At 36.1% G+C, this 17,846-nt stretch overlaps 1 protein-coding gene across 10 annotated transcripts in view; it reads right to left on the reverse strand.

Annotated features, from left to right (window-relative positions):
- The window catches only part of LOC110371297 (semaphorin-1A), a 301,020-nt gene that overhangs the window by 17,255 nt on the left and 265,919 nt on the right, over positions 1 to 17,846 (reverse strand). For all 10 annotated transcript variants that reach the window (XM_049845238.2, XM_049845241.2, XM_049845245.2 and 7 more), the window contains exons 3-4: positions 8,027 to 8,135; positions 28 to 223 (exon numbers count right to left, since the gene is read on the reverse strand). In XM_049845238.2, coding sequence (XP_049701195.2) covers positions 28 to 223; positions 8,027 to 8,135 — 305 coding nt within the window. The remainder of the gene's footprint in view (positions 1 to 27; positions 224 to 8,026; positions 8,136 to 17,846) is intronic.

Below are 17,846 nucleotides of genomic sequence, written 5' to 3' on the forward strand. Positions count from 1 at the left end.
TTTTGTATGGAAGTTTTTCTCACTCACCAGCATAAACAGCAGTGGAATTATGTTCAGGGTCGTACGGACATACAGCCTGCCCCGACTTCTCTCGCTCCATGTGGTAGGAGTCTCGTTGCACACTGTACTCTCTGCAGAAAGGCCTGAAGCTGTTCGTGCCGCAGACCAGTAGCCTCCCAGGACCGAGGGAGACCAACACTCGGATGTAGTTCTGGCAGCTCTCCTGTGGACGAAAAGAAAGATGCCATTAGATAAAAAAGTAAAAGAGTTGTTTGAAAATGGAACGCGTTTCCAACGAGTTAGGTAAAGTTTTATATGTGTCGAAAAATTCATATATGAAATCAATAATAAATAAATTACTAAAGTAAAAGGCCATATTGTATTTGCGATTAGCTGGTCTGAGATATTTTTATAAATAAATAACATTAGAAATGCTTTATATAACTTCCCTGTCTCATGGGTCATATGTGAAAATATACACACCGATTGTTTAAACAATTGTGTCTGCATTTTGTGTTGTGAAGTGGTTAAGTAGTATTGCTTTTAAAAATTGCTTAGTATGTATCACTTATTTTCAATAACAATGCACTGACATTTGGAGGCTTTCATTACATCTATGTAGTTATACGTTCGTTTTCGAAATGTCTTCACAAGTTTTTCACCTACTCTTTTAACACTGTTATTTGTGATCAATTTAGACCCATCCCTACAACCACTAAATTAATCTTACTAATACTTGGGCCCCGTAAAATTAAGTCCAAGTAAATCCACGTCTGGCCAGGTATATCGGCGATATAGTTCGGTAATATGATTGCATTTGCATTTCGATGTGCTTCCAGATGTACGGTCGGTAATCCTATTCCGTTGCAATGGGATCCGGACACACTGACGGAGATGCATGTCATTTTGTATAACTAGTTGAGCCTATGTTGCTTTGCTGAATTTGTGGCCAGATGTGCCTAAGAGATGGATTTAGGTGGATTGTCATTGTAGGTAAATAAAGGAAGGATATCAATTTACTGCTTCCTATATTCTATCTATCTGCTGATTTGCAAGTTAAAATTAGGAAATAACAACAGATATATAGAATACTAGCTTTCGCCCGCGACTTCGCCCGCGTAGTGTTCGGTTATATCGGGTTTCCAAGAGAATTCTTTAAAAGTCCGGGATAAAAACTATCCTATGTTCTTTCTTAAGGTCAACTCTATCTCTGTACCAAATTTTATTAAAATCTGTTCAGTGGTTTAGACGTGAAAACCTAATAGACAGATGGACAGATAGACAGACAGACAGACAGACAGACATACAGACAGAGTAACTTTCGCATTTATAATATTAGTAGGGATTAAAAAATAACAATCTTCTCACACTGACAGAGATGCACGTCATTTTGTACTAGTTGAGCCTATGTTGCTTTGCTGAATTTGTGCCCAGATGTGCCAGAGATGGATTTAGGTGGATTGTAGGTAAACAAAAGAAGGTTGTTCAGTTTAGGGCTGCTTTCAATATTCTATCTATCTTTTGTTTTGCTTACTAGAGATATAATTAAAACAACAGATATAAAAAAATATTGGTTGGTCGTTAATAACGGTATCGTCAAACTTCTGAAAGCAGTTTTCAATTCGATATCTTTTGATTAAGAATACCTCGGTCTTCACTCAGGCCTAATATTATGTAAAACAATAACTTTTCCAGTATTAAATTAATATAAACTATATCACTTACATCGATAGTCAGTTACTTATGAAAGAAAAACTCTTCTAACTATCAAAAGTAATAAACGCGGAACTTTGCATGCAATTCAAAATAATCTAAAATCTTCTTGTAATATTAACTTTTTATCATTAAAAACGGTTTTAAAGAGCGGTATTTTACAGGAAATAAATCTCCAAGTTTTAGTTTTATTTTAATACTTTTATGGTACCAAAAGTTTCTTAGTGACCTAGTGTTCCGGCGATATTTTATGGAGATTGTAAAGAGACTGTGGGATTTAAAGCTTTCTAGATGGAGCTTGTTAGTTGAATACATATATAATAAAGTGTTGGCATATCACTATATGACTGTCAAATTACTGATTCTTCACATATTTTGCGAAACCAATTGGTGTGAATTAATTCTTTATTTAAAAACAAAAAAAAGTAAAGTAAAGTAATTCTATCTGTCCGTCGCACTTTCCTACTGATCCCATCTCAATGAACGGTGCAGAGATAATCTAGAGCCTGAGGAAAGGTGCGCTACTTTTTACCCGGTTGCAGGAAAGTGGTTCTCTCCGGACGCGGATGAAACCACATCAGAAGAGCTAGTAGATTATAAAATAGTATCAAAGGTAAGAGTACCTATTATTTATTCATGTGTAGATCTATGTTATGTCACCTTAACTAGGTTCCTCAAATCAATGTTTATCTAACCAACAACAAGATACCTAACACTTGACATCTAAGCGGAATGGAGATCCAAGCTCAAACCAACGCGCATTACAGTACAATAGTTATTATGTTGGCTTAGCGCAGCTTAAATTATTGACTTGCATCAATTGCTGAGAGTCGAGTGGCCGGACGAATTGCTTGCCAAGTGAAGGATGTTATATTGTATGTGCCTATAGTGTCTACAGTATAGTGTGGTTATGCAATTTTGGTATAAGATTGCAAATATTTTTTGTTACCGTTTTTAACTTTTTTACGCCAATTCTACTGTTTGCATGATGCTAGTGAAAATGGAAACCATACAATTTAAAATCTCCACATCGTTTCCGGCCCATACTATTAACAGTTAGTGAACAACAAATGACTACAGTTATTGGCTTAAAGATATAATCAACTTTTTTTTTCGACGTCAAAAATCATCAAATCAAATCATCAAAATCCCCTCCCGCTGTGGGTTAGCAGCGGTGAGGGAGTGTCAGACTCTTATTGACTAAAAACCGTCGTGTTCCGTCGTAGGCCTTTTTATGTGTTAGGGCCGCGGTATCTCTTTCGAACAACCCGCAGAAGATATAATCAACTTACGAACCATCATTTATTTTCAGTATCACAACTTCTGAATTCCCATGCTTATAACACCTTAAAACATAAACATATATGACCACAACATGTTCTTATACAACATTAGTGCTGTACTACTATATACTATGCTACTGTAAGTTCTAGAAGCTTCGATAGAGCCCGTTGTCCGCACGCGGCGTCAGCTGCAACCATTACGTTTCACAGGCCCATCCCACGCAGCCCGCAATGCCTTGTAGGGTTGCTACTTACACTAGGAAGAAGTTATCATATACATACATATGTAAGGTACATGGCGATTCAAACATTTGCCAAGAAACCATTTTTTGTGGTTAACAAATGTTATGATTTAAGAAATAAGTGACCAACATTTAACAAGTAGTACCCGGAACACAGATATGCTCTAGCTAGACAATAGATTTCTATTGCCTGATAATACGATTTGATAACATTTGAACAGTACAAGTTGACCTTGTTTGAAGCTGATGCATGTTATTTGAAGTGTCGTTAATGGAGCTTGTGTGATACCTTTAACTGTTCTATCATTAAATCACAGGATGAAATTCGTATATACAGCCTGGCAACCCTAGCTCCATTACGTGCGTTACAGCATCGAGAACCAGAGCATTGTAACAGATCGCATTTCGATTCGCACACCCTCACTTGACCAGTTACTTTCTAATTCAGAGCACTCTAGACCGAATACTAAATGGTGGCCCATTTCGGATAAATCTAGGATGAAACACGCCTTGTTTGCTTTCGGATTACAGCTAATTGTAAATACGGGCTGGATGTAATCGGATTTATTAGAGTGATGTTATAATCTAGGCGACAGATATTGATGGTTAGAGTAAATGTTACATGGTAGCGGTATTTGTTGTAGGCACAGTTTGTATTGTCTATGTATCTGTCCAAAAATATTTTGTTGTTTGATGTGGTTTTAGACCGGTATTTTCGATTCTGGATATGGATTTAGTAATTCTATTGTTATAATTGTACTGAAACTAAGTGGTTTTATTTGAATTTTTGCTTTGAAACGAAATACGGTTAACCAAACACACCCAATTGATGTATTCCACTTTGCACCTACATACCTAATCTAATTCTGAACGCCACTAGAATCTTCCTGAAGACGGAATTCGACAAATCTGTTTAGGAAGCAATGGCAGTCGTCTCACGTTTGCGTCGGGACCAAGTAAAATGGTGAGCATGTAGGTAGACGGCCAGCCTGCAGCCCCGCTTGCAATTGAAGCATGAATTTGCGACGTCCCGCGAGCTCCGACCAATCAGTTGAGAGACGAACCTTGGGGACGCAAAAGGAACATACCTACTTCAATGCTTTGTTTGTGGTTAATATTGTTAGCTACAGATTTTATTAGTCAGCTTTGTAGGTATATGTAGCCTAACTAAACCTACTAAAATAATGGTCGGTATTTCCAGTATTGTGTGTTAGAATCGACTTCTAAATCGGGCTATATGAATAGCTTATCCTTATCTAGATAAAGCCTAATAGCACCATCTACCAAAAATAACTCACTGACGTAGGTAAACCACATTCAAAAATAAAATATTCCACCCTACTCTCAATTTGTATAAATGATACATCGTCAAAGTACACTTATATTTTAATTTACGTGTCTGTAAAACTACTCTCTGATACTCCACTTCAGCTGAAAGTTAATAAGCTGGTATCAAATGCCTACTTGCTAAGTGGAAGTCTAGACTAGGGAACGTGACTTCTCGAGGGATAGATAATATTATAGATATATCTCTTAACTTTAGATAAATGTGCTCTCAAATGATATGTAATCAAAAGGCTTCAACTTTATTGCGACTTGAACTAGTTTGGAAAAGAAATTGATGGAACTTTTTGTAGCTTTTTACTACATTATGAAAAGCTAAGTTTATTTTATAATCTGCAAATATATTGAAACGTATTTTTAGTAAATTATGTAAGACAATTCTGTACATAATTTTTAAGTCGTGTATTTGCTTTCCAATCCTTCAAGCATACACATTTAGCTTAAACAAAAAAAGCTAAGCTAACACAACTAAAACTCATTATTCTGTTTAAAAATGTATAATTTTCCCGTACATTATTAATACTCAAAAACTTTGAAACCATATTTTTCAGGCAGGAATGACCTACTTTTAACACAACATGTATATTTTTAAACCCGAGCCTTAATTAGCTTTCTGTCGACCGTAACGCCCTCTAGTGAAGGTCGTTGACGTTAACTTCAAAGTTGTAATGTTTGTATGTACAAGATTTCCATTAAAATAGTAATTTTGAACAAATAGAAAGGTTATTAGAAAGATATGGTTGATTTTTCTGTAAAATTAGCAACTTTGTAATCTTAAAAGAAAATATTTCTAATGAAATGAAATTATGATATAATTAGATGTATTTACACCAAGTATACGGAACAAATAATGGAGAACAGGTCTTTTAGGATATTTTTTACATTTTATACAATTGTTTCATCTTGAATCGGGCGAACCACCAAACATTTATATTTACACCCGCTCAACTAAGGTGGTTTAAGTTCTTTACATAGAAAACACACTTCCAAAAGAGTGCTAAAACACAAAATTTTAATTACAAAACTCGAACCATTTATTCCCGATTCCTCCAAACACGTGTAACTAAAAGAAATAAATTATAGTTTCCAATTAGTGGCGCAAAAACTTATTAAAACGAGTGTTACGACCAAATGGTGGCGCTTACATTAATCGAAACTCATTACATACACCACTAATGGATGCATAAATGCTTAAAAACTTCTTGTTACACGCTCCAAGAGAAATTTAAGAGAATTTGTAAATAGTCTAAGAAAATTAGTTCGCTTAACATTTTGTTTGCGAAATAATTAAACTGGAAAGTTTGTTTATTTCTGTTTGTTTGTTTAAAATCGGTTTGTCGGTTAACCTGTGTATCAGTGGTTTCGAAAATAAATATAATTTGTAGAATAATTTATTTAATGACAAAACCACACAATACTGAGTAAATACATAGTTTACGATTAAACTCTGTTTTTGTCAAAAGCGAGTGATTTATCATCATCGATAAAAAAATCGATTTGCAATCTTTCATACGCATCAAAACTGTTCAGCTTATTTAAAACCGAACACGACAGTACAGTATCATAAAAAAATATCGGCATTTCTTTGCAAAGATATCAAAATACCCTTCTCACAGAATTTAACCCATAAAGCCACGCTCGATAAGACCTGTCCCCATTTTTTACGGCATTACGAGGTACCATCAACATACCTGTACCTCATAAAAATGTTACCCAATAATAAAGGGTTCGTAAAAACGTAATTTAACGTAACAGCCTTTTAATTTTCCCTAAGGTACACTATGTAAGTCGTAAAACAAACACGATCGCTTGAATAGTTTACTACTGCTTTTAATGGCCACTATTTATTGCAGTTTATGCTAATTCAGTGGATAAGGTCGTTAATTTTGTGTCGTTTGCATTAAGGTAAGGGGTTGAAAGAATAAGAATAACAGTCAACTGTAAATTGTTACGACAAAGCGGGCAAGTTTTATAATCGTTTCACGGTTTGGCACTAAAATGTTTTTTGTCTATCGTTTTTTATAGAAATGAAATTACAGAAAGTAAGAAAACTAATGAAAAGCACTATCAATTAAGTTCAGATCTAAGTGCAGACATTCTTGCTCCGATTATCCCTCGAACGGCACCAGAGTAAGTTAATACAAATTTCTACATATATTATGCGGGTTATTGCGGCCATATACATACACCCGCACTCGCTCTCACATTCATATTCCGTAATCCCAAAATGAGGTCGCTCATTAACTTGAACTAAAATAAAGTTATACGACCGCCTGCAAGATCTTCGTTGCGAGTCTTGCGAGAATTTCCACTCGATTGGCTTTTTAATTTGCCGGTATTCGGTAGAGAGACGTTTAGCGGAATAAGGCCTCGTTTCATACGCGACCGACTCGTTCCAAATTCAATTATTCGCCGCAAGATGGCGGCAGGTAACATTGATATTGAGCTCCGCGCGTACTTTCCATTGTTCTTTACTTAGAATCATACACCCGATCGTTTATTAAGAGCTTACATCTATAGTTTTATACGCACGAAACTGTTACATAAAATGATTACATATTATTATATTCTGAATAGTCTATTACAAAATCATGGCGTAGCGCTACGAAAGTTCGTAGCAGAGGTCTACGCCGTAGCAAGTAGGAACGAATATTTATCTACGTGTTCTTAGGTAAATTGACCTGGAAATCATTCCTTTGTGTTTTCTTTCCAAGAAATCAAAGTTACTGTCTGTAGGGAGAGCTTTACCTAGAAAGACATTTGAGAACGTTTTCTGTAGAATTACTAGGAAGGATTTTTTCTTATCATCGGCTCTAGGACTCGGCATTACAGAGAACTGTCTTGTTTCATAAGAAAATCTGATTCTATAATTTCCTGTATACTGTAATGTGAAAGGAATCCTATTTATCTGATACGCTTTCACGTATGAACTGATATTATAGACGAAAATGAAAATTAAATTGGTTCAACTTTAAGCTTTCCTACGAGTAAGCGAAGCTAGTAGTATGCTTAATTACCTTCTATAGTTTAATGTTATTCTATACTCATGGGCTTAGATTCTCCTTTTAGACTAGCGAGTATGTGGTTAGCACGTATTTGGATTTGTTCATGATATTGTTTGTCTAAAAGTGACATGTACTTACTAAAGCCAAATTATTCTAATATTTGCTCGTAAGTCCCTTGAATAAAATATTCGAATTAGTAGACCCGGTATTCCTCAATGGTATGCTGTTATCTGGCTCACCTTTTCCCAACTATGTCAGGGTTGGCTTCCAGTCTCACCAGATGCTGCTGGGTATCAGTGTTTGAATTGACATGCAGCGACAACCTATCTGACCTCCTCACCCCAGTTTACCCGCGCAACCAAACATCAATTGGTATGACTGGTTGTCACATCTAAACCAACAGTATATTATGTACTATGTATAAGTTAGTGTATCTCACCTCATCCTTCCCCTTGACGACGCACATCTTGACGTCATTCTCGGGAGAGTACCAGACCAGCCGGCGCTGTTCCGTCAGGTCTGTCAAGCTGAGATTGTACACCACGTTTCTGGAACAAGAGATATTTAGTTAATATACTATTTACATGTACAAACTTAGGTACTTCATATATAAAATACATTGATATTAGATACGTATGTCTGAGGTAGATGATATAGTTTTGTTATGTTTGGACTGTGTGGGAGATCGTGGCTTGGTTGTGTTTTGGTCAGTATGTAAATGGTTCGGTGTACAGTTTACATTGTGAAGTTGAGATTGACATATAGAAGCTGACTAGTGAATTGAACTGTTCTTCATATTGTAGGTACAGTTTTGGGAAGTGGAAAATATATTGAGCTTTATAGTCAAACGAACTTTGTTTCATCGTGACAGAAATTACTTTCCCGTGCAAATTCGCGTGCATGAGCTAGTTTCAAAACAAAAACAGACGCAAAAATTGGTGTTATTTGACTTGTTATTGTGGCCAATTACTTGCGTCTCTTCTAGCAAGCTGGCCAACATAGTAACCAAATTACATAGAACTCTCACCATACGTATAGTTCCTTACATTCGTTCCGCTAAGTACGAACCTCGCAGTTCATTTTAAGCTGGAAACTCAACTCATAGTTGTTAGCTGAATGTTTGTTCGTGGTTTTAATCGTACTTGGAGTTGAGGATTTCAGGTGAAGTTAGTTGGAATGGTTCCTATTGCCGCGACGTTTATTTTGCGGGTAGTCGGTGCGGTTACAATTTGTCGCGGCCGCGTGTGGCTTAGCCGATCCTTTGAATAGGTTTGCGAACAGTTATGTTCGTAAGTCGAGCTCATTTACCAATAATATATCTTTTACATCTTATTTGTGAGGTTTTGTGGTTTTGATTACGCGTACGATAAAAGGAATCCGACCTGCTTTTGTTATTTGTCACGACCCCGAAACCGTTGTGTGGAATATAGTAAATAAGTTGGATGTCACTGTTGGTGGCAGGCCAAAGTTCACTATGACGGATCTTCTTGTTAGCTTACAAAGCGAAATATTTTACACAATGTGGGGTGACACGCTTCTATCGATTATGATTCTCATTGAACTGTATTTGATAACCGATAAAATAGACCTCCAACTAAATCAAATGGAACTTCACTAAACGACATGAAGTGCGTGATTAGACGCAGTTAACGATTATGACGCCGCGACTAACTGTAGTTTTGAAAACTAATGCCGAACTGACATTACGAGTGTACACAATTTAATATGAATTGTGACACAAGTTGTGGCAATTCATTAAACTTGGTGCGCGTACCTGCGTTCTGTCTGCCATAATTGCTAAAGTCCCTCAACCCTTAATTAAGATATTTGGCACGAAAATTTCATAAAGAAATTATGACGTAAACTTTGCCAATTATAGCGCAGCGAATAGCCGGTGTGACTTACATAATGTTTTTGAGATTTAACAGACAAAGTTGAGGCCGGCCCGTTACCGGATTCTAACTTCCACTTTATCGATATTACAATACACTCTTTAAATGGCAATCCCATGGAGTTTTTATAGTTGTTCTTTGTTTCCTCGAACGACAACGTATTGGACAACCTACTTATGACTTTCCGATCTCGAAACTATGTCAGCCTTATTGAAACGAAATTGTAAACTTGTTTACGAACAAGTAAAAGAATATTTGTATTTCACATTCTATTTGTTTGAGAGCAGAACAATTTTCTGTAAACTAAAGGCGTATTACATTTTATTCTGTGAGTAAATAAATATGTAAATAGCGAAGCTTCATAGACAGTGAACGTTGTACAAGAAGCTTGCTTCTCACTTCTGCAAATTTAATTAACAATCAATTAGCATAATTTTGCGAAATTGGTGAGAACACCTAATTATTTCGCTGTAATGTTCTGCATTTGTATTATACTGCTATTGTATTGATATAACAAAATGGCGTATGATATTTATACTTTAGTTCTTGCTGGATTTTAAAGCATGCCGTTTGTCCCTTTCGTCCTCATACAAAATTCCAATACAACTACTGAAATGGTTCGAAATGAAATTTTTCACTTCCATTATGTTGTAAATAAGGCATTCACGTTCGACGTCTTGCATGCGAATAATGTTCTTTGTAGTCTATTGTCGAGGGTCCTACGGCACTTATTCCTAAATAAGGGAAATGCCTGTAATTCACCAATGTTGGGGGAGCCAATTTGTGCCCAGACCCGCCCGTATTTTATGAACAAACCGCTTTTTGTTGGGTAACGAAGTGACATGATGCAATCAAGTGATCCATGCACTAACATCAACTAATGGCTAATCCGGTTACATACATGTTACATATGAATAAGACAATTATTCGTACGCGAGTGGATTGCTCAGTAACAAGACTAGTTTCACTGCACAGTGTCACAAGATAATGTAATTTAGTTTTTTTTTGTGTTGTCAGTTAAGAGGATTGAGATGTCCGTTGTTTGAAAGTCCTTTTCGAGTCATTTTTGAGAAAAAAAAAAACAGTAATAGGTACCTATGGATTTGAAGTATATCAAGAAGTATGAAAGAGCCGGGTTCTTTTACTCTCTTAAGAATTCAGAAGATCAGATTTGTATGTATTCAGACGAAAACAAAACTTATTTGCAAGCAACAAAAAAATAAAATGTTTTTTGGCATATTCTTTGGTAATATTTTGGCGGACAGGCGAGCTAGCCCAAGCACACAAAGACTGTATCCTTTGTCAATTATTCGCTTCAGTGGTTCCCGCCAAAAGGCGGCAGCCATCTTGGCTGTGTGCGACGGATCGTCAGCGTCATCTATTGTTCGGTCACTCGCCCATGTTTTTGTGTTCTGTCCAATCCGGCCCGACTCCCTGATTGATGGTCTAAACTTACAATTATTTTCGTGTCTTCGTGATTATTTATTTTTTGTCTCTCATTCTTGGCAAAATAAATTAATCTCGGAGAATTTTCTTTATCCGCAGTAAATATCTGGGCGCGGGTATAAATTGATTTCGTGAACAAAAGCGGATGCTCAGCCAATCAGAGTTATACTCATCAATATACATGACGGACACACAGCCAATGATCGAATCCAAATGAAAACGTCAAACATGGTGGCGCTTTTAAAGCGAGATTTACATATTAAACAATATTATTGGTTTAATTCGAATGACTGTTTTTGGAGGACGTCACGAGATACGTCACATCCATATTTTGTGAAGCGTTTAATTTGATTTATTGCCATATAGATATGTGTCACACGTTATCATATTATTTCACAAATGTCCAATTAATTTTCCAGATTCGATACATAAATACGCAATAAGTAAAACCTCATAAAAATGTATCGATATTTACGTGAAAACAACTTACAAAAAGTACTCAATAAAAAAGGAGCAATGAAATAGTTTGTTCATAGCGGCTGTTATTCGATTGTGTGCTTTGCCAAAAAGTATTTTCGAACACGAGAATTTGATTGAATAAGTGGAAACTGATTCGCGTTGTTGGCCTAGCGGAATACGCACACACCCAATACTTTTTTTGCTAGGTATATAAAAATTGTTTTCACAAAGATTCGTTATAATGCTTAAATGATTTCAAAGGTATACGTATAAATCCCCAGCAATACCTAGTATTTTCTTTTTTACAATTTCAGGAGAAAAGTGGAATAAAATACAGACCTCTTACTATTTTCGATATTCATTTTTTGCTCCGTATTTCCAGAATCTGCAGGATATGTGAGTATCAGACACGTCGGGGGATTACTAAGGGTCCATAAAATGTCTTCTAACTAGGCTCGGGACAATACAGGGAGGGGAGGTTAGGGAGACAGGGCCACTGTCGTCGCACGAATAAATTATAGATAGTGTAACAAACTGACTTTATCTCGTGTACACAAACAATAACCCCCTTTTTATTACCATTCTTTATCCTTAATCAGTGAAAACTACAGGTGGCGTTTATTTTGACTGCTCTATGCAAAGCAGGGATTTCCTTTGTCAGGATATTTTCGTAATTAGTTGCTAAATGCCGGGGGAGATGGGATGAAAAGCGTATCTCTTTGGCACGGAAAACCGCTTAATGGGAACAGAAAGAAATTCTGTTGTTGCCAACAAGTTGATGGCTTCATTTTATGGGGGCGACGGATGACATTAAAAATGTTGTGTTTTGTATTCAGATTTTTTATCTAGAATTTATGTTAACACCTATTTTAATGAAAACAATTTTGACGATTATTAATAAAAACCGAACTACATGATTTTCTACATCCGACCACCAAACCGACCATTCAACACATACTACAAAGACTAAGCTACGCAACGTTTTTCAAAAGGGGCTATGTCAAAAATTTCAAATTTCATCGCGAAACGACGAATTGGGACGTCGACAGATGCAATTTGTTTGCATGCACTCGACACGGTTCCGATATTGGAAAACTTTACGAGTTCCGTTTAGAACAATATCAATAGGGCATTGGTGCACGTGGCCGCCATATTGACTGCCTAGGTATTTGCACAAACACCAACTGACTGATTTTGTTGTCATTTATGTACAAAACATGATGTGTGAAAAGAGGCATTTTTATTTATACCTCTTTTCTCCAACTTCACCCTCATTTGACAAAGTCTTTTACAAAGTAAAGCTCCACAAACCATTTTCCCGAACGATCCAAGTAATGACTTCTGTGAAAGTAAATTTTCGCGTACCACGTCGCAAAAAATCCATAAAAATAACCGCGACCCATCAAACGTTCCATTTGAAGGCACTAAAGTTAAATCGAGTCGTGCAAGTTGTACATCATTAGCATTCGGTTGTCAAATGGGCACTCACACGGATTGGTTGATGCGCGAGTCGGCCATCTTGCCGCCAATACCTACTAAAAAGGCTTGACATATCCTGCAGATTTTTCCACGAATGCTGCCTTTACCGTTGTGCTTTTGGCAGGATTATGGCTTATGCGTTTTGTTTTCTTTTGTTTTTGGCGTGCGCAGTGTTATTTGTTCTTTGTTTTTCGATCTGTTTGACTTTGTCTTTGGAGCAATGTGATCTGTATCACGCATTCCTATGTTTCAATATAAAAGCTAATAAAAACCTCGCTTAGCGCAGAGTCTTCATTTTGGTTTAAACTAAACAGCTTCAGATTTGTTTCATACTAAATAGCTATTAGCTTTACACATTATTTTCAAAGGATCTCACAGTATGTACCTATTTATAACTCTACAGAAGTCTGACCCAACCCTACATGACAGCTATACACAGGGACCTTTTAAAACTATAAAATAAAACAGCAAAAACTAACTTTTAGTTTTTTACATTAAATCTTTTTTCCCTGTTTTAGATGCAGCCCGGTCGTTGCCGCCAGCATCGGCCGCGGCCGTCAATATTGCGAAACTTTGCACCATCAGCCGCTGAGAAATTGCGCTTCACATGTTCCGCGATTTATTGCAATTGTTTCTCAACAATATCCATCGTTTATTTCATCGAATCCGTGACGTTTGGACGCCGTGCTTTTTGTGTGGTGGTAACGCATATTTTGGGTGTTGATCTACGCAACTTTGTTTAGAGAGAGAGTAAGTAGATTGACTAGGTGATTTTATTGGAATAAAAGTCTCTAACTTTAAAGTTATGCAAAAGCAATAAAATGTACTATATCGCTTCGATAGATATTTCCGGTTTCAAAATAGAAATAAAAATCCGTTGATAGAATACGGACGATATTGTCGGTTATCTAACGAACTGAAATAAAAACAAAGCAAATAACGCAACATACAGAAACAACAGATTCTAACATAGAAATGTTTATTTACGAAACAAAAAAATTTAAAAAGTTATGTATTTTTGGCAACGATTTTCTTTCATACTCTTTGTGTGAGTTATTACCTTTTTACACAAAGGTGTTCTTTTCAGCATCGGTAGGACCAGCGTAGTTGGTCTCTGGTATTTCTTCGCGCTGCTTGAATTCGGTTGAGAAGGAGGGGTCTTAGTAGGCTGGGTATCAACGGCCCGCATGCAGAATACAAATTCTTAACATTTTAATTAAAAGCGCTCAAAACGCCGACCGCGCCGGTTCTATTGTTGTCTCGTTCTGACATCAGCGTGATTTATGGCGAGTGTGAATGGAAGGGTTGGGTTTCATCTTTCACAGGAATACACGAAATGATAATTGACATTTTTGCGCGAGCTACACGGTAGGGTTATGATATTTGCGAACGTAATCCTTCGGAAACATTGTCGCCCATTTGTTGTTGTTCAGTCGAGTTGAAATAGTGTGGCTGGAAAGGGGTTTATTATAACCGCGTATTGTGTTAGTTTTACAAGTTTGTTTCATGTTCGTTGGATCAATGAATATAACGATTATATACCTATTTTATTTACATATAAGATATGCCCCGAATAGATGTTTTGTACCCAACCCACAATTCCAAAACTAGATCATGTTTATAAAATTATCGGGATTAATTCTGTCTGTTATCCGACAGTCCGTCGCTTAAAGCGCTGTGGATCGCTTGAAGCGCTAAATATTTAACGATAAACACGTCAATCACTTAGCGGATTATCGAGTGATTGAGGTGAGAACGATATTCCCTAATTTCGTTGAACCGACACGCCCAGCCGCCAATGATTTTATATGTCGATCACTAGGCTAAATTATATTAGTTGGGTTTAAACGAATTTATTTTAAATATCTGGAAATATATTAATGTAAGAAAAAGGGCCTAATGTAATTTTTGTCAAGGCAGATCCGACTTAAAATTGGAAAATTCTAAGAGCAGAGAGGTAAAAAATTCGATCGTGTTGTCAAACGATTGCCAGACTTTTTAACTTCACTATGTCATGATTATAAATTTAATATAATAATAACATTTAAAACATAGTTAAAACTAAGAAGAAACATTTTTTCAACAATGTCAATCTTAGGAACTCTAATCTTAGACAAGTTTTAATTGTCTAATTCCAAAGTGGTTTTGTCAAAGTCTGAGAGAAACCAATGTTACAAATTGGATAAGTGTTTGTACAAATACTAAGTACAATTCTATATAATGAATATTTATTTCCTAAGCTCTAAGAAAACCTCAAGGCGCTTTGTTGATAATAGCTTTTCAGACGTAAGACTAAGAATCCTAAGAGCATCAAAATGATGAATAAATGTCAAGTAAAAGTGCCTAGAATATTGTCTTGGACTCGACTTCTTTGTAGGCCCAATGATTTCTAGTGGTTGATATTATTAATTAGGTATACCTACACACACTTGGTACCTAACTGTCGAAACGTGGGCATACTTTAACTACGTACAAATCAGCGTAAGTTTTCTCAGAATCTGGCATTATGTGTTTGTTTGTTTTGTGTTCCTATAAAAGAAAAGCAAGTCTTCCAATAAAACTAAATTAATATAAGGCAATGAAGAAACTCTTCAGGCAAATCTTGAAGGTTGAAGTAAATAGTAGGTCGAGCAATTTGTAACAAATCCAAACGCATAAGGTGGCGTCCTCACACACTTAAGAAGTTAACTGATCTGGTTTCCCCAAACTACTTTATTTGTTTAGGCCACAACAAATAGGTTCTCTTGGCCAACTTTCCCCGGACTGCCTCAAATTGCCCCTAACTCTTGTATTGTTTAATCAAAGGAAAGACCGGGAAACGTATGGCAGTAATAATAAGGTTGTTTTATTTACCCGTTTGTATATAAAACACTTGTGTTTAGAAGTTTGCTTATTGATTTTCACTATTTCTTGTACTTATTGTGGGTTGTGGGAGTTTACGTCTTTAAGAGAGGTAGCGTTTTATGTGTGTTTTATTTCAATTAACGTGCTTTTATTCTCTAAGTACTGGTTGAACGGACGAGATTTTTACTATGAAGTAAAAGTGCAAAGGGTATGTTGGTTTTAGTTTTCTAACACACTATTGAACAGATATACGTACAGTCAACCGCACATCAGTGGTAACTGTCATGCACCTTAACTCAATAGTAATAAGTACGATTTTCCTATAAAAGTGTTACCACTGACCTGAAGTTGACTGTACATATGTATATGATAGTATTTAGCATTCTGCTAACATTAAATACTAGGTATAATTACTGAAACTACATCCTATAATTTGCTTCTCGTCATATAATTTCAGCTGCCTAAGGTTTCCACCGATACCAATACTCTGTACATTAATATCACTCGAAGCCTTATTTGCTTCACCCGCGTAAATGTACCATACATTGTTAATATCACGGAAGTTTCTTACAATTTCGACATAATTGGGCATAAGTTAACAATAACATTGGTAGGAAACTTTGTTATTATTTTATACCTATTATTCTCAAGTCTCAAGTTTAAACGGTGAATGTGACGTCATTTCTTCGTGAAAGGGAGTAATCACATAAATAGGGAATTCTATTGACTTATGTTTATTTTGTGTTCTAAGTTGGAGTTTCCATACGGCCCCTTATTTCGCTAATTCTAATTGAAGGGTACTGTACCCCAGTAGGGCACAGCCCTTGGTTGTTTGTACAATAGATACTAATTTAGGAATGTTACTGAACTGTATGTGAGTGTAGGTTGCAAGTAATATTTCATGCATGTTGTTACTCCTAGAGGAATCGGTTTGCGGTGGCTGAGTAACAGGGGGATGTAGCTAGTTTGTTTTATCTGGCCTTGTAATGTTTGTTTGGGTACATTTTTCGTTTAAAATAAAGAGTAATTTTACCAACTAATATAAACTCTTTTCTAACAAATCTTATAAGAGCAATAACCAAATCGTCAAACGTAACAAACAATAACCAAAAAATCTCAACACTATTTACTTTCGTTCTAGCAACACTGATCTAATTACGTCATCAATGACGTCATGGAAGCTAGGGTTCTTATAAGCACGTCTCAATCAGTGTTGAGCTGCGGGCTTCGTACCCTGGGGGCCACTCCAGACCCTGGTGCCCAAATGATTGATGCGATGATTACCTACATTTCTTTTTTTGCCACGAAGGCTCGACTCGACTTTGCCGTTTTGTTTTTTCGACCTCTTTGGTAGGACGGTTTGGGCTGGATTTTATTATTGGTGTTGTAGTTTTTTTATTAGTTATTAAGCTTCATTACATATGTAATTATGTGCCTATAAACAAAGAGTAAAGTTTTAATAGTAATTATTTAAGCAACACGTTTCTTCAACAGCAGATAACAGGATAACAATCTCAAAAGGTAAAAAACAAAATTAACTTAAAGGTTTATCCTGAATCTAGAAATACTTCAAGCCTTATTTTTCAATTTAATTACTTCTCCGAAAGGTAAACAGAGTTTATAAACCGTACCTAACGAAGGGTCTTTCTAAAACTTTTCACAAACACGATAAGAACAAAATGTTGAAGATATAATGCTCTCAAAAAGCCGTAGTTGCGACTTTTTTGTCCAAATGTTTTCATATTCAAAATTGATTTTCCAACTGGGGCCCGTATGAATATGATTAATTAGTAGCAGATTTATTTATTCAGCCTTTTATTCAGCCCCAATGTTATTACGTGATGTAAAAATTCTGCGCAAAAATGGACCGCGCCCGGTTTATTATACGCTGGACGTACATGAATACCGTATAAAAAAGAGTAACGCGGCAATTGACTAGAAACTACGAAATGAAAATTGTATTTTTCGAAATAGTTTAGCAAATATTTTGAAATTGTTATTTTCGCGCGGATTTTTACGATCGCCGAATTTTGCGTTCGTATTTTAGATTCAATGGGTATGTTCGAAGTAAAATATTGTTGTGAGATGGTGTCGATAAAAAGTTAACGTTTTATGCTATCAAAAATGTCCTACGTTCAT

Source organism: Helicoverpa armigera, chromosome 15 (assembly GCF_030705265.1).
Source record: "Helicoverpa armigera isolate CAAS_96S chromosome 15, ASM3070526v1, whole genome shotgun sequence".
Classification (NCBI taxonomy): Eukaryota; Metazoa; Arthropoda; class Insecta; order Lepidoptera; family Noctuidae; genus Helicoverpa; species Helicoverpa armigera.